Genomic DNA, 25797 nt, shown 5'->3' on the forward strand with positions numbered 1-25797 from the left:
CATATCTCTATATTAATAGTTCGTTCATTTGTGGAATTAATAGCTATCCTGAATTTGTCTTGTATTTCTTTTGTGTTGTTACTTTATTCATTCTTTTTACTCAGCTTTTTAAAAACTGACATGTGATTGGCATATAATATTGTGTAAGTTTAATGTGTACAACATATTTGATGAATTTATATCACATTATGATTGACATTGTAGTGTTAACTAATAACTGTTATATCTTATAATTATTATTTCTTCCAGTGGTGGGAACAGTTAAGATCTAGCTTCTTAGAAAGTTTGATGTTTGTAATATAGTTTTATTGTCTATAATTGCCATACTGTGTGTCAGAGTTCCAGCAGTTCTTTAGGGACTAGTTGCAGTTGTGCAATTATTTATATTTTAACTACACATTGGCTGTTTTGTATGTTTTTAAACTTTGAAGGTGGGATACATTGTATATATTCTACAGCTTGCTGTTTGCACTCCATCTTATGTTTGTGTAGCTCATTCATGCTGATGGATGTAACTTCTTCATTTTTACTGTTGGATATATTTTATCAAAATACTGTAACTTACCTGTCTCTCCTCTTGATGGACATTTAGTTGTTTCCTCCTTTTCATTATTCCAGACAGTGCTGCTGTAAACAAGTAATGAAGTACTGATAACACCCTTTATCTTGGATAAACCTTAAAAACATGCTAAGTAAAAATAGTCACAAAAGACCACATAATATGTGATTTTCTATATCTGAAACATGCAGAATATGCAAATTGATAGAGACATAAAATAGACCAGTGTTTTCCAGAGTCTGGGGGAAGAGTGTAATAGTGAGTAACTGTTGATGGGTTTGGGCTTTTTTTTGGAGGGAGGGGGATAAAAATGTCCTAAATTTAGATTGTAATGAGATTACACAACTCTGAATATACTTTTTTTTTTAATATACTTTAACTAGTTAAGTATACACTTTAGATTGGTGAACTTATGTGAATTGTATCTTTTCCGGTGGCTCAGATGGTAAAGAATTTCCCTGCCATGTGGGAGACCCAGGTTCGATCCCTGGGTTGAAAAGACGCCCTGGAGAAGGAAATGGCAGCCCACTCCAGAACTCTTACCTGGAGAATCCCGTGGATGAAGGAGCTTGGTGGGCTACAATCCATGGGGTCATAAAGAGTTGGACACAACTGAGCTACTAATACACACACACAAAAGTTAAAAGTAACTCCCAGGGAAGTGTTTTCAAACATAACCCACAAGTAGGTTATAAACCAGTTTAGTGAGTCAGAGTGAACTTAACAGTTTCTTTGGTTTTACTTTTTGTTTTGAACTACAGGAATTTCTTCATCATTTATTCTTTAGAAAATGTAGGAGTGGGGAGTTTGTGTGGCTAATTTGAACATATGAATTCATGAAATGTGTAAGTGAAAATTCATAAATAACATATTCTTTATGATGGTTATGAATATATAGTATTTGACTACAAAAGACTCAGTAAATTTTTGTTTAGTACTTTGGTTTTGCTATTGAGTGATTAGTGATGATTATACCAGTAATGGAATCTTGAGTTGAAAGGATCCTTCGAAATCAGAGAAAACATTCTGACTTGGCTTTTATTACCTCTCCATTCACACTCCAGACTTTGTGTCAGAACAAGCTTGGAAGTATAAGGAGAGCAAAACTGTCAAGCTTTTCCACTGCTTTCTGCTTTCTTCCCAAATTTTTGCCTTGTTTCTGTTCTATACCACAGCCAAGTGTATTCTTATTTCTAATATTACTGGTGTTTTAATTGGGTTATAAGTTAGACTTCTTTGGAAGCATACTGCTATTAAATTTTGATCTGTTGTTCATTTCAGTTTATATTGGAGAGTTTGTAGATGTACTACTGGGTTAAATTTTGTATTCTTTGAGAGCTTTAAACTACTGTTAACAGTGGTTTTTCTTCTAAATATAGATAGCCTATACTTGTGACATGAAATATTGATAGGTATCATAAGTTTTAAAGCACAGACTGAAACTATTTTAGAACTCTCCCTTTTCTAGGAAGACTGGTTTTTAATGTGAAGTGTTAATAAGCTGAAATTCTTTCTGTAGTATTTCTTCAGAAATTTTATACTGTTATAACAACCATCAATCAAAATTAACAGTGATATTGAGCTCTTTAATCATGTTACCATCACTATCTAGTAGTAACTGTCTCTTGTCTCAAATTTTCTTTCTTTTTTGGGTTTTTGTCTTTTTTTGGCAGAGGCTTTTATTCAGTTGTTTGATATTCATTGACTGACATCGTGTGTAAAAGCATGGCTTAGTAAAACATGGGCAGTTTGAGAAAGCCAGGGATCTAAAGAAAACTTAGAGACTATAAATCCTATCCTAAAGGTAAATGAAGGCGGTACATCATTGAAACAATGCAGGAGTCTGTAGAAAAGGAACATTCAAGAGAAAAAAAAAGTGGGAATTTCATGTCTGTTTTTCACAACTTAATATTTCGCTGCTTTTCAAAAATTTCTCAATTATAGTTCTCAAAATAAAAATTGTAAGACAGGTTTGAAATCAGAGAATTTGTTTTAGAACCCTGTCTTAATAAATTTGGAAATGTTAATTCAGACTCATTATTCCCACTTAGGAAAGTAGGCCAGGTAAGTTTCCCACAGATAAGCTTTCACTAAGAATTGAATCATGCAGTTTTGTAACTACTTTTGTATCCCCCTGAGGGACAGAAAGTTTGAAGAGTTGAGGCAGGTTGGAATGGCCACTGAAAATCCAAATCTAGTCCTGCTTGCCAGTGTAGTTAGTTATGTCTCAGCAGCATTAATTTTGCTATTAAATTTTTTTTCTGTTGAATTGAATCTTTTGAAAAAAACAATCTGATGAAAAAGGTTTGAAAATTAAAATACTGGGAAATGGGAATTAAAATTCCCTTTTCTGCAACTGCTGAAAAGAGTGATGTGGACACTGCTTCTTTTGCTCAAAGCTTTATGAAGCAGGCAACTTTTAAGTATCAGACCCTGAATGCAAATCCAAGTCTTTCTGCCTCCTGAACTACTTACTCAGTGCTCAAAAGTTTCAATATAACTAATTGATGGCATGTAGACAAAGGAATCAGTTTCAAATGTTTATTAGCACATTAGAAAATAACATTTTAACCTGTCAAATAAACCAAGTTTTTTAAACTTAGCAATACTTGAATACTTGGAGCCCATATGTGGCTGGAGATGTAATTCATTATAGCTCTTTCAGAAAAGTCATACTATATTAAAAACCATTTGTGGGCACAGACTGGAAAGAAATAATCCAAAGTGTTAGTATGTTCAGAGTAGAGATGTTTTAGAACAAAATAATTATTTTTCAAATTTCCTTTATTTAACATGTTATTTTTATAAACAGGAAAAATGTTTCTATCTTTATCTGGTAGTTTAACTTTAAGGGAATAATTCTAAATACAGAATAAAAATTGTCTAAAAATACTCAACAGCTTTAATTTTTAGTACTGAAGAATTAGAAACAAGTGTCCAGCTGAACAGAATATACCAGGGTAGACAGTGATATCATCAAGGGAAGTAAGATTTAAGAGCTTGTGTAGGAATGAGGGGAAAAGTTAATAATATAATAGGAAAAGCAGGATACAAATTTGTTTACAAAGTATGTATTTTTATAAAAATAACAGCTAATAACTGGAGGAAGGTCTAGTAGTTTTATCAGAAATTTTGTTTGAATATTGAGATTCAAGTAATTTTTCCCCTTTGTACTTTTATATATTTTCCAGATTTTGTTTAATGTACTGACTTTTTAAAACTAGGCTTTTCCTAACACGAGGTAAAGTGATAGGTAATGTTTTCCTAGGCTGCCACTGTGTAACATTCTGTTTGTGTTATCTGTTCATGGGTCCTGTTTTCTTCTGCTCACATGGAATGAATATGTTTGTATTATTTTTTAGATCTGAAACTCAGCCCCGAGGCTCTGCTCCACACTCTGAGAGTGACCCGCCTGAGCAGGAAGAGGAGATCCTGGGATCTGATGATGATGAGCAGGAAGATCCCAATGATTACTGCAAAGGTAAGGTTTTCTGTGAGGAGATACCAAGTAAGATGTAATTCATGTGTACACTCTTTCATTTGAATATTTGATCTATCAGCATAAATGGTATTAATGCTTTCAGCTTATTGCATCCTTTTCTCTAAGTATAGGAATTGGTATTTCCTTTTAGTTTGACTTAATTAAAGCTTGGTTTAAATTAAATGTATCTACTCCTTCTTTCCTTAAAAAATGATATATTAAACAAAAAGAAAACAAAAGTCATTTATAATGCTTTCATCCAGAAGTGAACAGTGATAACATTTGGTATATAGACTTTTGAAAAACATATTTTCACTACTCTTTTCTCAAAGTGATGATTGCTAAGCTACATTATATTAGAATTATGGATACTTAAAAACTGTGGCATAAGATTTCCTGATATATTTTGTTTCTTTTACAAAACGTTCCAGGATTCTTGGGTAGGATCGGATCTTATAACAGAATGTTATCTTACCATCGAGGAGAACTTGGTTCTTCTCAGCAGGCAGAGATAGATGTTTAAATCCTTTGATTCTTGCCACTGTTGTCAGTCTTTTCTGGTTTCTGTTTGCTGTGTTTTGGAAAGGTAATTTTTTTTTCAAGTTAACATGAGCTCAATAATACTGTGTTGCTGACTTGATTTAAAATTTTCTTTTGTTGAATTGATTGTATTAAAAGAAAGCATTTTTATTTGCTGAAGATGTATAAATGTTGGAAAATGTGAGTTTTTGGTTTTTTTTTTTTTCTACATAAGTGATTATTCCCCTCTATTGTTTCTTCCAGGAGGTTATCATCTTGTGAAAATTGGAGATCTGTTCAATGGGAGATATCATGTCATCCGAAAGTTGGGCTGGGGACACTTTTCAACTGTGTGGTTATCATGGGATATTCAGTAAGTTTTAGTACAAGAGGATTAGGTGATTCCTAAATGTTTGTGTTTAATTTTCTGCTTTTAGTCTAGCTCTAGACTGATTCCTTAATAAAAATCTTACAGTTAATAATCTTTATGTTCTTGGGCAAATGACTTTCCTCTGGTGAAGCAGCACCTTAGAGGAGACACAAGATTGATTGAATTATTATCAGTAAGGCTCCTGAAACTCCCAAATTAAAAACATTACAGATGCTCAAAGATAGTATAGTATATTAGTTCATAGTTTTTCCCACTGGAGTAGAGCTAAATTTTTAGATGGTGTCCTAGACCAACCTGTGTGAAATTATTTTCTTGTGTTTTGTTTCTATAACAGATTTGCTCAGCCATACAGTCTAAAACCTCTACATAAAACTCACAGGCAGTTAACATTGGATGTTTACCTTAGAGTGTATCTTCTATCTTTGATGAGACAGTAATTGCTATCTATGCACTGTTTTTATCAGTTTTTCACCCAAGTATTTCTTCTGGCTTCTTAGAGGAAAGAATAATATTATAGCTTTTAACCTTTTAGGTTTTGTTATATTAAGTATACAGAATACTTCTGATTTGGTGAAGTTTCCCCCCTTATCTCCATTTCATGGTTTTACATGTTCATGGAGCATTCAGAAAGTAGATTTTAACTCGGAGAAAATGTTTGATGACTGACATTACCTAGGAACAGATTTTCTTCTTCTTATAAGTTAAATTTGGCCAGTTGGTGCTATTAACAGGTACAGATGATCCCACAGAAGTAGTAGTATGTGTTTGACCAGGGGAACATGAAATCAATATTCGTTCTGTCACTGTCTGCCAGTTATGGTTAAATCTTAGCTTCCCAATGGAAAGGTAAGGCATTTGGTCTTAATTGCCTGTGTTTGTTTCTTAGGGGAAAGAAGTTCGTGGCAATGAAAGTAGTTAAAAGTGCTGAACATTATACTGAAACTGCACTTGATGAAATCCGGTTGCTGAAATCAGTAAGTATTAGATTGTATGTGTGAGCTGCATTATAAATAAATAAAGTTTTATTAAAGTTAAGACATACCAAGTATATACTTTTTGGCATGGCTAAGTTACTGTAAAGTTCTGGTATCCTTAAAAAGGTAGAAGAAGACAGTATTTACACAGTCTGTGTATTTGGTAGGGAGCTGGTAGAATATGCTGTGACGGCAACTCTCCCTATATATGCACACTGAAAAGAAACCTTGCAAATAAAAATGTTTATTGAGCATGTTTTATGTGCCAGATAACACAGTGTTTTTCTTTCCTGTCATGGTTAAAAGAAAAGGAGTGAATAAATATATACCTTCTATTTTGTTTTAAAATCTTTAAAAATATTGAATATAAAAATAAGCACTATAGTTATTAATTCCCTTATGTTACCTGGAAATTTAGGTAAATATTTTCAAAACTTATTTTTAGTTTTCTTAAAAATTAGGAAATGTCAGTGAGGTAGAAGAAGCTTGAATCCCAAGTGAGAAGACATGAGTTTTTAGGACCAGCTCTATCTGAATATATCCTCAACTTTATTTCCTCTGAGCCTTAGATTTTTCATTCAGAAAAGTGAGGATGCTAGACCAAGAGAGCTTCAGGGAAATACTTTCAATGTGCTTGTCTGTAACAAGATGAGCTCATACCCCAAAGTAAATCAGGGTACTGCTTCCTTCCCTGAGAAGGTTTTTCTGTGAAAAAAATGAAGGCTGAATAAGCAGTATGGTTAGTGCTGCAGTTGATTTGCATCATGCAAAAGCTCCTGAATTCTTCCTGGCCTGGTAACTAGCAGTTAACTTGGGAGCAAGTAGCAAAATGTTATAATTAGAACAGTGACTATACAATACAATCTTTGATTGTATTTTCTTTTGTGAACTGTTTATATTAAGTTCTTTGAGCTATTAAAATTTTATGTTTGTCTTATAGATTTGTATGAGCTCTTTTCTGAAGTAATCCTTTGTTATATATGCTGCTGGTATCCCCTCCTTCACCATTTGGTTTATTTCTGTGCTTTCCCTTTTTTTAAATATTGTCTCCCCTATTATAGGTTCGTAATTCAGATCCTGATGATCCAAACAGAGAAATGGTTGTTCAACTACTAGATGACTTTAAAATATCAGGAGTTAATGGAACACGTATCCTTTTTAGAACCTATTTTGAAAACAAATCATGAAATAACTTTATTTCAAAAAAAAGAATGAGATTTGCATTGGTCTCTTTTCTCAAAACAAACTATAATCAAAATGTTCTTTATTTTATTGTAAACTTTTGAACACATTGTGAATCATGTCTGTCTTTTGTATGTTGTGTTTTTAAAGCTATTGCTTTACACTTTTTCCTTTTTTCAGGCAAATTAAAACTGAAGTCAAAAGAAACTTTAAGAAGAAAGACTAGTAGTACTAAAACTAAAGTTTCTATTTTTTTACCAATTAACACAGATTTTAATGGAATTATTGAGAAATAGGTTAAATAAGAATTCAGTGCACTTTATTATCTCAATATTTAAGAGGCTGTACATGTAGATTATGCTTAAAATCTAAATGTAATTGTTCATATTCTGTCGTGAAAAAAACTGACTAGTTTTATGTTTTGATCTGAAATTTTAGAATTTTAAAGTTGGAAGGAATGTTAGCTGTTTTTTGCCCCCATAAGTTAATATCAGTGTGACATGCAAAGAGCTGTTTGAAAGATTGTTGCAACAGCTATGCTTGTAAAGGCCTATCAAATTTTTCAGAATAAAAGATGAAGAATTTCACTTGGATTGGAGAGTCTAAAACTTTTTTAAAGTGTATTAAAATGTGTAAGGAAAGCTTTCATATATCATTCTACTTTCTCTGCATGTTTAGCTTCTCTTAACACACACTTTTTGTAGCCAGTGACTTGTTAAAGGAAATGGGCTACATAGGACTCTATAGTATCATGTGGACTGTGGTTTAAGAGACTTGAACTAAAACACATCGAGAAAGGATAAGAAACAAGAAAGAACAGATGATAACGTGAAGATTTTATGTCATTCTGAAGTTAGTTTTCAGTTATTTCCTTGGAGAAGTATAAATTATATCCCCCTGCCCTCCATTTCTAAGGAATACAGATAGAAGAATCATGCCATAGGAATCATCAATTTATGTCTGTTGTCATTTCATAGGTGACTTACTGTGTGTGTGTGCACACACATTTTTTTCAAAGAATTAGGAAGGCTAACCAAGAAATCATATAGGATATTGCAATGGCTGTTAGATTCTAGTTCCCTATTACTTGACCTTGTAATGCTTGTCCTTGTGCCAAATTTCTCTCTTAATTTGGGAACATTATAGTAAAACTGTAGAAATAGTCTGTGTAATCTCCTTAGTAATGCAGAGTACCTTTTAACTATTGAAATATCTTAATAGATTTGAATTTCAAGTCCTAAGATGTTTTCCAAACGTCACTGTGTGGTTTCTCTAGTCTCTGTCCACTGAGTTCCTGTTTTGTTCATTTCTCCCTTTACCCTCAGCCATTTCTCTCTGCTCTTCCTCCTGCCTGTCTCCCAGCTGTCTCAGTTAGGCATTATTTGCTGCTTCTAGAGATTGAAAAGGATAAAACGCAGAGCACTGAGTTAAGGTTTAATGGGTTATGTCATTCTCCTGCCCCTCATCTCTTTTCACAACACAGGTATAACTGTATGGAGTTACATATCTGATTTTCTTTGTATCTGGGTATACTGCCTTTTCTCTGGAGCACTGTTCTTTCTCATTTTGAAGTCTCACAAGGACTCTGAACTAGAAAGTTAGTCATAGACTTCAGTATAAATGGGTTCATTCTACTTCCATGGGTGGTGAGGGGAGAAGAGTGATTAAGAAGTAACAGCTGATCTTTACATAATATTAACATAAGTCAGTGTCGTTTTTGGTCACCTATTTGACCTATGTTTTTAGGATACTTTTTTTCTAGTGTGTATTTTACCTCTTTTGCTAGCTCTTCTTGTTCATAAGGCACTCTAAATGTGGCTGTTAATTAATTTTCAGCCTTTTTTCTTTACACCATCTCCCACAAAATTTTCTTTTCGCATATGCTTTTGCTGTTTCACCCAGTTCATTTTGTTTTTAAGCTATTAAATGTTTGATCATTTTTATATCACTACTTGCAAATTAAAACAACATTGTTGTCAAATTGTAATGCTTCTCTCAAAGGAAAGTTAATAATAAAGCTAGGAACTTGAGAATAACTTAAAATTCTCTTTTCTGGTTTGTTTGTTTAAGCAATCTGCATTCTAAAATATCTTACTTTGGTATATTTCATATATACAGAAATAGAATAGTTTGAGTCCTCAGAGATCCATTACTCATTCCCAAATTTATCAACTCATAACCAATGTTGTTTTGTCTGTATCTCCTGATAATTTTGTGACCAGTCTTAAATATATTACTTCATCCATAATTATTTTAGAAAGTATTTCCAGAAGATAGAGACTCTTAAAATATAACCCCAACATAGTTATTATTCCTTAAAAAGTTGGGGACCAGTTTCTTAGTCCCTTTATGTAGTCAGTATTTCAGTCTCTCTAGATGTCTCTTTTTTTAATTTTTAACTTCAGTCAAGAGTCACATAAAGTTTTAACAGTTCCTTTATTATTTGGCACATCAAAATGTTGCAGGCTCATTTTGTATATTTGTTGTCCCAGACCTGGCGTCAGCCATTTATCTACAAAGCCCTAATTCCTTTTAGTGGGAAATGGGGGGCAGAATCTAAGCACAGCACCCAGTTTGCTACTGGGTTGGTTACTGCCATCACTTTTATGATTTGTCAATCCTCTGCAAAGAGCAAGTACCTTCATTCTTTTCCTCCCCTCCCATTTTTTGTGTCACTTGGAAGTTGCCCTTACAGCTTACTCTTGTGGGTCTGTGGGTTGGTTTGTTTGGATTATTTTTTCTTTCTGTGTTGCATTTTGGATAGTTTCTATTGCTGTACTTTTGGGTTTACTAATCTCATTCTGCAAGTGCCTGATCTGCCATTTATCCCATCCATGGTATTTTTCATCTCTCACTTGTTGCTTTTCATCTCAAAAGTTCAATTTGGGTCTCTGTTTTTCTTCCAGTTTTATTGAGATATAATTTGATAATTATCACACACACTGTGATATTTATCATACAGAGATGTTAAAAGTTGACTATATTCTCCACACTGTACATTTCACACCCATGACTCACTTATTTTGCAACTGGAAGTTTGTAGTTATTAATCGGTCTCACCTGTTTCTTTCCTCCTCCAACCATCTTCCCTCTGGCAGCCACCTGTTTGTTCTCTGTTATCTGTAACTGTTTTCTGGTGTTTGTTCGTCTGTTTTTGTCTGTTATTTCACATTATTAAGTGAAAGTGTACCATGTTTGTCTTTCTCTGTCTCATTCATCTCACTTAGAAGCAAACCCTTTAGGTTCATCTATGTCACAAATGGCAAGGTTTCATTGTTTCTATTTTATTTTATTTTATTTTATTTATTTATTTTTTTTAACAGAAACTTAACATTTATTGTGCAATTTTATCTCCAACAGAACATGTGGCATTCTAGAGGTATATGAGGTAATAAAATCAATACTCCAATTAGAACACCTGAATAACTGGCTCTAGTAACAAATGTTTCTTATAATTAAAAATATTGAATGTTTAAAAAACTCATAACATTTTAAGTTCCTAAAAGAAATGTGCCTAACACTTAAAAAACAACTTACTCTTGTATATAAATTGTTCACAAAAAATCTTGCGGTTTCATTGTTTTTATGGCTAATCCATTAATATGTATACACCACCTCTTCTCTGGGTCTCTCTCTTTTTTAAAATCTTTTGTATCTCTTCAACATATGGAATACTGCTATGACTGTTTAATTTCCTTGTCTGGTAATTCTAACAAGTGGGTCAGTTCTGGATCAGTTCTAAATGATTGATAATTCTAATTTTTAGATACATTTTCCTGCATTTTTGTTGCCTGGTAGTCTTTCATTGAGACATTGTGATTTTTACCTTGTTGGCTGTTGGATATGTTGCATTCCTTTAAATCTGGAGCTTTGTTCTACAATGCAGTTATTGTCAGGAAACAGTATGATCCTTTTCAGATTTTACCTTTATGATTTGTTAGATGGCTAAGACTAATCATTCCTTCCACTGAGGCAAGGTCTTCCTAAATATTCTGCCTAATGCCCCATAACTATGAATTTTTCCAGGTTTTTTTTTTTTTAATTGGACTTTCCCAGTGGCTTATATGATAAAGTATCTGTCTGCAACGTAGGAGACCTGGGTTCGATCCCTAGGTCGGGAGAAGGGAATGGCTACCCACTCCAGTTTCTTGCCTGGAAAATCCCATGGACAGTGGAGCCTGGTGGGCTATGGTCCATGGGGTTTCAGAACCGACAAGACTAAGTGACTTTCACTTTCTGTTCATAATTGATACACAATGTTGTATTAGTTTTTGGTATATAGTGTAATGATTTAATAGATGTATATATTGCAAAATGATTACCATAGTAAATTAACAGCCATTACCACACATAGTTACACGTTTTTCTTGTGTTGAGAACTCTCTTAGCAATTCTCAAATATACAGTATTGTATTATTAAGTACAGTCACCATCCTGTACCTTACACACTCAGCACTTACTCATCTTATAACCGGAAGTTTGTACCTTGTGACCACCATCACCTGTTCCCCCACCTCCCACCTTTGGCAGCCACTCGTCTGTTTTCTGTGTCTGCGTTTGTTGTCTTGCTTTGGTCTTAGATTCCACATGTAAGTGAGATCATATGGTCGTCATCTTTGATTTGGCTAACACCCTCAAGGTGCATCCATGTTGTCCCAAACGGCAGGCTTCCCTTCTTACGGCTGAATGAGAATATCCCATTGTGCATGTAGGCCACATTCTCTTCATGTTCATCCATCACTGGACACTCAGGTCGCTTCTGTGTCTTGCTGTTTGTTTTGCATTTCCCTGGTGATTAGTGATGTTGAACTCTTTTTCATGTACCTGTTGGCTATCTGTATGTCTTCTCCAGAAAAATGTGTTCAGATTCTTTGTTCATGTTTTAATCAGACTGAGGTCTTTTCCCCCTGTTGAGTCATGTGAGTTTTTTTTATAATTTTTATTACTCCTTGTCAGATTTTTTATTTTTAAGTATTTTTTCCCATTCCATAGGTGGCCTATTCATTTTCATTTTGTTTCCTTTTTTTCTGCAGAGGATTTTTAGTTAGAAATAGTTCTTGTTCATTTTGTTTTTGTTGACTTTGTTTTTGGTGTCAGATCCAAATTATCGCCAAGACCAATGTCAAGGAGCTTACCACCTGAGTATTCTTTTAACAGTTTTACTGTTTCAGGTCTTATGTTCAGGTCTTTAATACATTTTGAGTTGATTTTGGGATATACTATAAGATAACGGTCTAGTTTCATCCTTTTTCAGGTGGCTGTTCAGTTTTCCCAGCATGACTTATTGAAGTTACTGTCCCCATTGTATATTCTTGGCTCCTTTGTTATAAGTTAATTGATCACATATGTGTGGATTTATTTCTCGCCTGTAACTGAATTTTTCTAGTCTTCCTGGTCGGGGCGCCGTGGGGGTGCTGGGCACTGTTCCCTCTAGGCCTTTCAGATGGTTTCCCCGCCGCCAGTAGCTTCCTCATGTGCCTGTGCTGACTGCCGCTCTGCTGAGTGTTTGAGGCGGACCGCATTGCAGACCTTCAGGACTCTACAGCTCTCTCCAACCATAGCTGCTGCCTTGACCTCCCAGGATTCAGTTCTGTTTAACTCAAAGAGATTTGCCTGCAAAGTTTCAAGGCAATAAGAAGACAGTAATCTGTCAGAGATAACTGCCTTCTTTGCCTGACATCCAGGGTTGTTAAATCTGTTGCTTTATGTATTTTGCTTGATTTTGTTGTTGCTTAAAGCGAGAGGGTAAACCCAGTCCCTGTTACTCTATCTTGACTAAAGAAGTTCTTGGACATATGTTTAACTCTTAAGAAATTACCGACCAGTTTTCCAAAGCGGTTGTACCATTTTACACTTTTGTTAGTGCAGCATGGGAGCTCCAGTTGCTCCATACCCTCACCTACATTTAATCGTGTTAGTCTTTTTTATTTTTTTTAAATAGGTTTTTCTTTTTTTTTCCTACTCTGCTGGATCTTCTTTGCTCCACAGGTGTTTCTGTAGGTGGTGGCAAGCAGGGGCTCCTCTTTGTTGCAGTGTGCAGGCTTCTCATTGCAGTGGCCTCTAGTTGTGGAGAACAAGTTCTGGGGCATGCAGGCCTCAGTCCTTATGGTTCCCGGGCTGCAGACTTCAGGCTGAATAGTTGTGACGCTCAGGCTCAGTTGCTCCACAGCATGTGGGATCTTCCTCGACCAGGGACTGAGCTCGTGTCTCCTGCATTGGCAGGCAGATTCTTTACCACTGAGCCACCAAAGAAACCCTAATCTTTTTAATTTAGTCATTCTGGTGAGTTTGAAATGATATCTCGCTTTAATTTTGATTGTATTTTCTAAGGTAGTCAATGGACATGAGTTTGGGTAAACTCCGGGAGTTGGTGATGGACAGGGAGGCCTGGTGTGCTGCGGTTTATGGAGTCGCAAAGAGTCGGACATGACTGAGCGACTGAACTGAACATATCCATTTTTTAAATCTTTAATTGAGAACAGTTTCTTTCATGCATTCACCACCACCACCCCGCTACTGACCTCAAAGAATCCAGGCCAGTTGTATTGTTCCTTAATTTGGATTTGCCTGATTGTTTGCTCATGATTAAGTTCATTGTAATCATTTTTGTCAGGTATGCTACATTTTTTCTCATTGTATTACATCAGAGGGTACATGATATGAATCTTTGCTTACCATTGGTGATAATATGTTTGATCACTTGGTTAAGGCAAAGTCTTCTGGATTTCCCTGTTTTAAAGTACCTTTTTCCTTTTATAATTAGTAAGCAGTCTATGGGGTGATACGGTAACTCCATGAGAATTCTTTCTCCCCTGCAGTCTTTATCAGTAGTTTTAGTATTCATTGATTCTTACCTGAATCAGTTCAGTTATTACTGTAGTGATTATAAAATGGTAACTTTTATTTCTGTCATACATTATGTATTTATTAATTGACTTTTTCTCTAAAGAAGACATTTTTCTGCCCCGAACACACCCTTATTTTAGTATCTTGTTTGGATTCATTCTGTTTTTAGTTTAAGCGAATTCATAACTTCACTTTGCAAAATGTCCTGAACTTTGGCCCGTGGTTTCTTCAAGCTGGTTCCTATCTCCTCTTGATGTGTTCCCTTACTGTTGGCACCAGCAAGGTATTCCAGGTTGCCAGAAGGCCCTGGATTTGGCCTTTCCAAGGAGTCCAGGTTTTCCTTTAGTGGAGAATCTTACTTAAAACAGAAGTCAGTTTTAAAACACTGGATCATTATTACATACAAATATCTTGACTTCCTAATTTTTATAGAAACTTCTGTTGAAAATACAGAAAGAAATCTTCCTACTAAAATCCCTGCAGTGCCCTGGCCCTGGCACTACAGGCCACAGAGTCGTTCCGTCAGGAAATGTGGTTTTGGGTGTTCATACATGAAGAGAACACGTGGTGTCAGTAGCATCAAGGTTAGTGTGTGCACTACAGAGAATGAAGCAAGTCGGCTTCTTGTTGTTTAAAAATGTTGACATTTACATTTTTTAGGTTGTTCTGGTATATTGTTTTCTGTAGCTAAAGCAGAATTTATTTTTCCTTGCTCTGATACTAGGAGAGTTGGAGTTGTTACCCTGGACATTAATTTTGACATAAGGGAAGAAGCTAATCAGCACCTTAAATCTAGTGCTTTCACTAGCTTTATGTACATATTTTGCTCTTATTTTTATCACTGTTTAGATGCATAGTTTTATTGATAAACCATCCCCCCAAGTTTTCCATATTTGGGGTATTTTCAGTGACAAAACATATTAATTAACCTTTGAAATTTCAGAATATTGACAGCTAGATTTTTTTTCAAGTAAAGCACTGTAACTTTTTATACTGAAAGAATACAATAATAATTTCCTTGGGGTGGAGCACAGCTTGTCTTGCCCTTTTCTTCTGTCTCCGTTTTCCTTCTTAACAAACTCCTAGATATCTGCATGGTATTTGAAGTTCTGGGGCATCATCTACTCAAGTGGATCATCAAGTCCAATTATCAAGGGCTTCCTCTGCCTTGTGTCAAAAAAATTATTCAGCAAGTATGTATCCTACTATTTTCTACTTTTTAAAGGTTGTACTCCATTTATAGTTATTATAAAATATTTGGTATATTCCCTGTGTTGTACAGTATCCTTGTAACTTATTTATTTTATACATAATAGTTTGCATGTGGTAATTTTTTTTAGTTTCTTAAAGTGTCTGGAGTTTCCTATTTCCAATAGAATTTTTACTTCTAAAACTAAGTTTTTTATTTTTTTTTATCTTTTTTTAAATTAAAAAAATTTTTTTTCCCATTTATTTTTATTAGTTGGAGGCTAATTACTTTACAATATTGTAGTGGTTTTTGCCATACATTAACATGAATCAGCCATGGATTTACATGTGTTCCTCTTCCCGATCCCCCCTCCCTAAAACTTAAGTTTTTTAAATTGCTGAAATTGTTTATTCAGCCTCTAGGGTTTATTGTGTTTGTTTTTAAATGTTTTACCACAACCTCCCCCCCCCCTCCCCGCCCCGTTCATCTTCTGTAATAATTATTAGATGGGGAACTGTATTTAATGCCTGATTTTAGAATTTTGGACCCTTATCTAGAAGTTCTGGTTGCAAAAAATGGATTATATATTATAGAGAATACTTTGTCAAATTACTACCAGCTCTTTATATAACATTATTCATGAGCATTTTTTTCATATTATAAACAGCTTTCAATATACAGTAAAAGAGTTTTATCATCAGGAAAGTAGTAATATTTCAATGGCAAGCAGTTTGTTTAAATAATGTGTTTTGTTGGACAGAGCGCCAAACTGGGAAGCACAAGACCTCAGTTCTTCAATAAGGAAATTTAAATTTAAACATACCTAAATCTCTTTCATCGTCGCCTACATTTCAGTAGTTAAAGGACATGTCAGCCATTTATTCTCAGTCTCTATAATGTACTTAAAGAATATCTTCACATAGAATTAGCTCTGTAAAACTTGGAAGAACATTTCATTGCAAATGAACTCTTGCCTTTGTTTATAGTTTAAAATTAATCTTTCTGGGGAAGTTCTTTAAAAAAAAGAAAAAGCATTCTTCTCTGTAGCAAACTACCATATCATTTTTATATCTTTATTTTTCACAATGTTGTATTATAGTTTTTTCTTCTCCAGGTAGACTTGTATTCAGTGTTTGCAAGTCTACTGCTCTGTTCCCATTCAGGTGTTACAGGGTCTGGATTATTTGCACACCAAGTGCCGTATCATCCACACTGACATTAAACCAGAAAACATCCTGTTGTCAGTGAATGAACAATACATCCGGAGGCTGGCTGCAGAAGCAACAGAATGGCAGCGCTCTGGAGCTCCTCCACCTTCTGGATCTGCAGGTGTATTTTCTTTGGGGACTTGGTTTTCATTAGAAGTTAAGAGAAGTTCCTGTTTGTATTCTATTACCTGGCAGTTAAGTAAAGCACCACTAATTCACTTAATAGTAAGGTACAGTAAGTACTCATGTAAGAAATAGTTTCAGCCTTCAAAAGACTTTTTTATATTGAGTATTATTTCCATAGGGGAAGAATAATGTACCTTTTAGGTTCAAAGATGTTGTGTATTATTGCTGATTCGTGTTAAAATGTTTTCTCTTGTGATTTGACGGTCCTTTTTTTTTTTTGATGTTTATATATGCTGACCTATGTGAATCATCCTTGTGCGGCAGCATGATAGCGTTGCTGTTAAAAGTATGGGTTTGAGCACTGGAGTGGACATACCTGTTTTGAATTCTTGCTTCATTGGTTAATGACCTTGGGCAAGGGATTTGATTGCATTTTTCCTCATGCATAACTTACTGGGATTAAATTTCACATGAAGCAATTAGTAGTATGCCACACAGTATTATGTGTAAAATAAATGGTGGCTACTATGATTACGATTGATATTTTTTTCTGTTTGTGGTACAGATTTTAATTTTAATAATTATATTTGAGGAACTCTCTTGATCCTCAAGGTGAAGGATCAGTTGTCCATAGACTCCTTTAAAAAAAAGAATACCTCCACAGGGGCAAGGGGCAGCTGTTAAGTGGGCATAGAGTTTTCATTTTTGCAAAATGAAAAAGTCCTAGAAATGTTGTGCAACTATGTGAAATGAACACTGCTGAACTGTATGCATAACAATAGTTAAAAAGGAAATTTTATGAGTTTATTTTACCACAATTTTTAAAAAATTATTTTTTTTAAGGAAGACTGAAGAGTCTACCTTCCAGCTAAAAACTAAACTAATATCTGTAACATACTATGTAATTACTGTAACTGTTGATACTACTTTTAAAACTGACAAGTGCCAAGGAGAACTAGTCTTGGGTGAGAGATGAGACGGTTGTTGCCTATCATTTTCCATTCTAAGCACTACATGGGAAGGGGATTTTAGCAACGTTAATAGTGTAAATTGGGCTACCCTGGTGGATCAGTGGTGAAGAATCCGCCTGCCAGTGAAGGAGAGGCAAGTTCAGTCTCTGGGTTGGGAAGATCTACTGGAGAAGGAAATGGCAACCCACCCCAATATTCTTGCCTGGGAAATCCCATGGACAGAGGAACCCGGTGGACTGCAGTCCATGGGGTCACAAAAGAGTCAAACACAACAGCGACCAAACAATAGTATAAATCAGAAACGGCAACTTGATTCTTTGCATATTCTGATGCTGTCTGGAGAAGAGTTTATTTAAATTTATTTTAAATGTGTCAACTTTTCTGTGCATTGTTCTTTAAATGTTATTTTTTTAATGTTTCTAACAATTGCTTAACAAACTGTACAAAAAGACTTCATTCTGGTAGGGTGTCTTAGTTTATATTGCCTGCTGAATGCCAAGATTCTGACTTGGTTTTATTTTCTTTTCAGTCAGTACTGCACCCCAACCTAAACCAGTAAGTATAAGGTGTTTCTACACTTAATTCTGCTCTACGGGCAATGGGCAGGGGTTCTTCTGTTATGGATCACAGTTTATTTAGAGTTTGGAAAACAAAGAAAAAATGTTCCTGCACTTCTGTAATTTTCTCCAATAAATTCCTGTGAATGTTTGTACTGGTGAGGCTTCCATAAATTTGAGCATGTATGAGAGTGAACCAGCCCCACAGACTGTTCTGAGGACCAAGATTTGTTGTGTATTTTGTTGTAATTTGGTTTCATAAGAGTATCTGCCTTTTTTTAGTTAATGAAAAACTCAAGTGTTATGTTAGGGAAAGAGTGGAATTTAATTAGGAAGTTATTAAAATTAATAGTTATCTCCAACTGGGGGTAATGGATCAGCCACCTGAAGGCTTTATCTGTTTGTAATCTCCACCCAGGCTGACAAAATGTCAAAGAATAAGAAGAAGAAATTGAAGAAGAAGCAGAAGCGGCAGGCAGAATTACTAGAGAAGCGAATGCAGGAGATTGAGGAAATGGAGAAAGAGTCGGGCCCCGGGCAAAAAAGACCAAACCAGCAAGAAGAATCAGAGAGGCCTGTTGAAAGACCCTTGAAAGAGAACCCACCTAATAAAATGACCCAAGAAAAACTTGGTATAAATAGAGCATCACAAATTACTTTATCAAACTTTAATTTATCATTGTTATATAATGTGGTTTCATGCGTACACAGCATCTCTTGGGGGTGTCCTTACACAGTAAGAATACAGAACTTCTCATAAATGTTAGGGAGGTAATATTCAAATGTAATTTCTAAGTTTTCTCAGGAAATGCTGCATAGACATTTTTAGCAATTGGGTAAGAATTAGAAGATCTTTGTCCTTCTATGAATAGGCTTTCGATACGCAGTCATGTTTTTATGTTACTCTGTATAAGTTCTGGAAATGTTTTAATCTTATGGAGAGATTTTTTTTTTGCTCTTTCATGCATATGCATACATGTACATCCTTTTTGTCTGTTTGTTCCTTAGAAGAGTCACGTACCATTCACCAGGATCAGACACTTACAGGACGTGGTATAGAGGGTGGTGCAGCAGAAATTAATTGCAATGGCGTAATTGAAATCATTAATTATACTGAGAACAGTAATAAAGAAACGTTGAGGCTTAAAGAGGATCTACGTAATGCTAACGACTGTGATATCCAAAATTTGAAGCAGGAACCTAGTTTACTAAGTTCCCAAAATGGAGACAGCAGCACATCTCAAGAAACAGACTCTTGTACACCTGTAACCTCTGAGGTGTCTGATACCATGATGTGCCAGTCTTCGTCAAATGTAGACCAATCATTCAGTGAACAGGACATTAGCCAACTTCAAGAAAGCATTCGGGCAGAGATACCCTGTGAAGATGAACAAGAGCAAGAACATAATGGACCACTAGACAACAAAGGTAGTTTCCCATTACTCCTTCCCTACATGAGATATTCATGAGTTTCTAATACATCAGACAAGACAAATAATGTGTGTTGTCACTTACATGTGGAACCTAAAAATTAAACAAATTTACCAGAACAGAAATAGACTTGCAGGTATAGAGAACAGACAGGTGGATACAAATGAGAAGAGAGAGAAGGGGAAAGGAAAGATGGAGGTAGGGGACTGAGAAGAACAAGCTACTATGTATAATAAAATAGATAGGCTAATAGGGATACATTGTACAATACAGGGAAAAACAGCATTATTTGTGACTTTAAATGGAGTATAATCTATAAAAATGCTGAGTTGCTATGTTGTATACCTGAAACTAGTATGTTGTAAATCAACTATACAATTTTTTTTAAATTACCACATAGAAAAAATTTTTTCATGAGTTTCTAAAATAAAAGTACCCAAAAAAATAAAATAAAATAAAAGTACCATTGTTGTCATAAATACAGCTTTACAGCAGGTGTCCAAGTTACCTTCAATGTATAGATGTGTAGTTCAGTTTGATCTTTATTGGTCATATAGTGAGTACACAGCATTTTTACTTGTCGCTTTGAAGGCAGAGGTTTTATTTCTGGAAACTCGAGGTGTTGCTTTTACTTGTTTTCAGTCTTATAAAATGTATTAATAGGTGGCCAGTTGGGGGCCTGGGTATGTTACCTCACAGTTTTATTAACCTTTGGATATTTCTCTGTTCATTGAACAGTCTTATTGATGATACCTGTTGTCTATAGGAAAATCCACTGCTGGAAATTTTCTTGTTAACCCCCTTGAGCCAAAAAATGCAGAAAAGCTCCAAGTGAAGATTGCTGATCTTGGAAATGCCTGTTGGGTGGTAAGTTAAGCTTGTCTCAGTGTTTCGAAGTGACTGGGGATAAATAAGAATTTGGACTTCGTTGTGCTAAAAGAAGAAAGCATCTGCAGTTCTGAACCTAGGTTGCCAGTGAGCATTTTAATTTTCTCTTAACCTTTGCATGGGTAGAGGGGATGGTATGCTGAAACAGTCCCCTCCTGCCCCTACACAAGGCACCTGTCACCGACATTCAGTGATATCCACTCTTAGCGGTTTTATCTGTATCCTCATTGACTTTTATAGTCTAAGTGCCCACATTCAGACTTTCCCTTCTGTTTTTTAAATCAGCATCTAACCAACTTATTAATTGTAACCTTTTAATTCATTTAACATATTTTGGACACTTTTGTCAACCGCAGATTTATATCAAATTCAGTTTTATGTGATACTTGCTAATATACTATAACCCTCACATATTCTTGGTAGTTCTTTGTGATGAGCATCTTTGCTCATGAGTCTTCTGCAGTTGACCTAGAACATGCCCTAGACGTGAAATTGCTAAGTCAGAAGTTGAGTGCTTTTTTAAAAGGGGGTTTTTGATATATAGTGTCTTATTAATACTTTTGTTTACCAAGTTAAAAGTGCTTTTTATATTATTTTTAATGAATATCTTTTTAAAAATCTCCAATACAAAGATTTGCACATAAACAGGACTATTCAAAGAGCCATATATATGCCTTACTAACACATATATATGGAATTTAGAAAGATGGTAAAGATAACCCTGTATGCAAAACAGAAAAAGAGACTCAGATGTATAGAAAAAAAAAAAACAGAGCCATATATATGCTTTGTAAACAGGGATGCTGGAGACTATTGAGGTGAAATCCACTTTAATAGATCTGTTTGTTTATTTTTTTTTAGATCTGTTTTGTTTTTTTTTTTTTTTTTTTTTAATTTTTTTCCATTTATTTTTATTAGTTGGAGGCTAATTACTTTACAGTATTGTAGTGGTTTTTGTCATACATTGAAATGAATTAGCCATGGATTTACATGTATTCCCCATCCCGGTCCCCTCTCCCACCTTCCTCTCCACCCGATCCCTCTGGGTCTTCCCAGTGCACCAGGCCCTAGCACTTGTCTCATGCACCCAACCTGGGCTGGTGATCTGTTTCACCCTAGATAATATACATGTTTCGATGCTGTTCTCTTGAAACATCCCACCCTCGCCTTCTCCCAGAGTTTACAAGTCTGTTCTATACATCTGAGTCTCTTTTTCTGTTTTGTATATAGGGTTCTCGTTACCATCTTTCTAAATTCCATATATATGTGTTAGTATACTGTAATGGTCTTTATCTTTCTGGCTTACTTTGCTCTGTATAATGGACTCCAGTTTCATCCATCTCATTAGAACTGATTCAAATGAATTCTTTTTAATGGCTGAGTAATATTCCATGGTGTATATGTACCATAGCTTCTTCATCCATTCGTCTGCTGATGGGCATCTAGGTTGCTTCCATGTCCTGGCTATTATAAACTTCGATGAACTGCTGCGATGAACATTGGGGTGCACGTGTCTCTTTCAGATCTGGTTTCCTCAGTGTGTATGCCCAGAAGTGGGATTGCTAGATCATATGGCAGTTCTATTTCCAGCTTTTTAAGAAATCTCCACACTGTTTTCCATAGTGGCTGTACTAATTTGCATTCCCACCAACAGTGTAAGAGGGTTCCCTTTTCTCCACACCCTCTCCAGCATTTATTGCTTGTAGACTTTTGGATAGCAGTCATCCTGACTGGCAGTGTAATGGTACCTCATTGTGGTTTTGATTTGCATTTCTCTGATAATGAGTGATGTTGAGCATCTTTTCATGTGTTTTTTTGCCATCTGTATGTCTTCCTTGGAGAAATGTCTGTTTAGTTCTTTGGCCCATTTTTTGATTGGGTCATTTATTTATCTGGCGTTGAGCTGGAGGAGTTGTTTGTATATTTTTGAGATTAATCCTTTGTCTGTTGCTTCGTTTGCTATTATTTTCTCCCAATCTGAGGGCTGTCTTTTCACCATGCTTATAGTTTCCTTTGTTGTGCAAAAGCATTTAAGTTTCATTAGGTCCCATTTGTTTATTTTTGCTTTTGTTTCTAAAATTCTGGGATGTGGGTCATAGAGGATCCTGCTGTGATTTATGTCGGAGAGTGTTTTGCCTATGTTCTCCTCTAGGAGTTTGATAGTTTCTGGTCTTACATTTAGATCTTTAATCCATTTTGAGTTTATTTTTGTGTATGGTGTTAGAAAGTGTTCCAGTTTCATTCTTTTACAAGTGGTTGACCAGTTTTCCCAGCACCACTTGTTAAAGAGGTTGTCTTTTTTCCATTGTATATTCTTGCCTCCTTTGTCAAAGATAAGGTGACCATGGGTTCGTGGATTTATCTCTGGGCTTTCTATTCTGTTCCATTGATCTGTATTTCTGTCTTTGTGCCAGTACCATACTGTCTTGCTGACTGTGGCTTTGTAGTATAGTCTGAAGTCAGGCAGGTTGATTCCTCCAGTTGCATTCTTCTTTCTCAAGGTTACTTTGGCTATTCGAGGTTTTTTGTATTTCCATACAAATTGTGAAATTATTTGTTCTAGTTCTGTGAAAAATACCGTTGGTAGTTTGATAGGGATTGCATTGAATCTATAGATTGCTTTGGGTAGTATAGCCATTTTGACAATATTGATTCTTCCAATCCATGAACACGGTATATTTCTCCATCTGTTTGTGTCCTCTTTGATTTCTTTCATCAGTGTTTTATAGTTTTCTATGTATAGGTCTTTTGTTTCTTTAGGTAGATATACTCCTAAGTATTTTATTCTTTTTGTTGCAGTGGTGAATGGTATTGTTTCCTTAATTTCTCTTTCTGTTTTCTCATTGTTAGTGTATATGAATGCAAGAGATTTCTGTGTGTTAATTTTATATCCTGCAACTTTACTGTATTCATTGATTAGCTCTAGTAATTTTCTGGTAGAGTCTTTAGGGTTTTCTATGTAGAGGATCATGTCATCTGCAAACAGAGAGAGTTTCACTTCTTCTTTTCGTATCTGGATTCCTTTTACTTCTTTTTCTGCCCTGATTGCTGTGGCCAACACTTCCAAAACCATGTTGAATAGTAGTGGTGAGAGTGGGCACCCTTGTCTTGTTCCTGATTTCAGGGGAGATGCTTTCAATTTTTCACCATTGAGGGTGATGCTTGCTGTGGGTTTTTCATATATAGCTTTTATTATGTTGAGGTATGTTCCTTCTGTTCCTGCTTTCTGGAGAGTTTTAATCCTCAAAAGCTTTACAGACAAGCAAAAGCTGAGAGAATTCAGCACCACCCAACCAGCTCTTCAACAAATACTAAAGGATCTTCTCTAGACAGGAAACACAGAAAGGTGGTATAAACGTGAACCCCAAACAACAAAATAAATGGCAATGGGACCATACCTATCAATAATTACCTTAAATGTAAATGGGTTGAATGCCCCAGCCAAAAGACAAAGGCTGGCTGAATGGATACAAAAGCAAGACCCCTATATATGCTGTCTACAAGAGACCCACCTCAAAACAAGGGACACATACAGACTAAAAGTGAAGGGCTGGAAAAAAATATTCCTCGCAAACAGAGACCAAAAGAAAGCAGGAGTCGCAATACTCATATCAGATAAAATAGACTTTCAAATAAAGGCTGTGAAAAGAGACAAAGATGGACACTACATAATGATCAAAGGATCAATCCAAGAAGAAGATATAACAATTATAAATATATATGCACCCAACATAGGAGCACCGCAATATGTAAGGCAAACGCTAACGAGTATGAAAGAGGAAATTAATAGTAACACAATAATAGTAGGAGACTTTAATACCCCACACACAACTATGGATAGATCAACTAAACAGAAAATGAACAAGGAAACACAAACTTTAAAGGACACAATGGACCAGCTAGACCTAATTGACATCTATAGGACGTTTCACCCCAAAACAATCAGCTTCACCTTTTTCTCAAGTGCACACAGAACCTTCTCCAGAATAGATCACATCCTGGGCCATAAATCTAGTCTTGGTAAATTCAAAAAAACTGAAATCATTCCAGTCATCTTTTCTGACCACAGTACAGTAAGATTAGATCTCAATTACAGGAAAAAAATTATTAAAAATTCAAACATATGGAGGCTAAACAACACGCTTCTGAATAACCAACAAATCATAGAAGAAATCAAAAAAGAAATCAAAATATGCATAGAAATGAATGAAAATGAAAACACAACAACCCAAAACCTATGGGACACTGTAAAAGCAGTGCTAAGGGGAAGATTCATAGCATTACAGGCCTACCTCAAGAAACAAGAAAAAAGTAAAAAAAATAACCTAACTCAACACCTAAAGCAACTAGAGAAGGAAGAAATGAAGAACCCTAGGGTTAGTAGAAGGAAAGAAATCTTAAAAATTAGGGCAGAAATAAATGCAAAAGAAACTAAAGAGACCATAGCAAAAATCAACAAAGCTAAAAGCTGGTTTTTTGAAAAAATGACAAACCATTAGCAAGATTCATTAAGAAACAAAGGGAGAAGAACCAAATTAACAAAACTAGAAACAAAAATGGAGAGATCACAACAGACAACACTGAAATACAAAGGATCATAAGAGACTACTACCAGCAGCTCTGTGCCAATAAAATGGACAACTTGGAAGAAATGGACAAGTTCTTAGAGAAGTATAACTTTTCAAAACTGAACCAGGAAGAAATAGAAGATCTTAACAAACCCATCACAAGCAAGGAAATCGAAACTGTAATCAGAAATCTTCCAGCAAACAAAAGCCCAGGACCAGATGGCTTCACAGCTGAATTCTACCAAAAATTTAGGGAAGAGCTAACACCTATCTTACTCAAACTCTTCCAGAAAATTGCAGGAGAAGGTAAACTTCCAAACTCATTCTATGAGGCCACCATCACCCTAATTCCAAAACCAGACAAAGATGCTACAAAAAAAGAAAACTACAGGCCAATATCACTGATGAACATAGATGCAAAAATCCTTAACAAAATTCTAGCAAACAGAATCTAACAACATATTAAAAAAATCATACACCATGACCAAGTGGGCTTTATCCCAGGAATGCAAGGATTCTTTAATATCTGCAAATCAATCAATGTAATACACCACATTAACAAATTGAAAGATAAAAACCATATGATTATCTCAATAGATGCAGAAAAAGCCTTTGACAAAATTCAACATCTATTTATGATTAAGATCTGTTTATTTTTATATTTCAAATTCCCTATTCCACATGATATCCTATATCTAATGTTTCATAACCAAGTAGGATCTCAGTTTCAGTATTGATTCCAGAATGTTGTGGTAACATTTTAGAAAACATGAAGTCAGTACTTAGCACTGACTGGTAGGAATATGGAAAAGCTTTTTAGGTGATTGGAAGTATTTCACCCGGCCACCATGTTCTGCCTGCGTGACTACAGTGGCTCTTCATGTCTCTTCCTTGTCCTTGCGTCTTA

At 35.3% G+C, this 25797-nt stretch overlaps 1 protein-coding gene across 1 annotated transcript in view; it reads left to right on the forward strand.

Annotated features, from left to right (window-relative positions):
• Positions 1–25797, forward strand: part of SRPK1 (SRSF protein kinase 1) — a 67994-nt gene that overhangs the window by 25606 nt on the left and 16591 nt on the right. The window contains 10 exon segments of the mRNA XM_020886448.2: positions 3922–4040; positions 4824–4932; positions 5837–5924; positions 6986–7073; positions 15039–15145; positions 16305–16470; positions 17976–18001; positions 18422–18635; positions 19012–19431; positions 20201–20301. Coding sequence (XP_020742107.1) covers positions 3922–4040; positions 4824–4932; positions 5837–5924; positions 6986–7073; positions 15039–15145; positions 16305–16470; positions 17976–18001; positions 18422–18635; positions 19012–19431; positions 20201–20301 — 1438 coding nt within the window.

The sequence above is a fragment of the Odocoileus virginianus genome, chromosome 27, assembly GCF_023699985.2.
Source record: "Odocoileus virginianus isolate 20LAN1187 ecotype Illinois chromosome 27, Ovbor_1.2, whole genome shotgun sequence".
Taxonomy (NCBI): domain Eukaryota; kingdom Metazoa; phylum Chordata; class Mammalia; order Artiodactyla; family Cervidae; genus Odocoileus; species Odocoileus virginianus.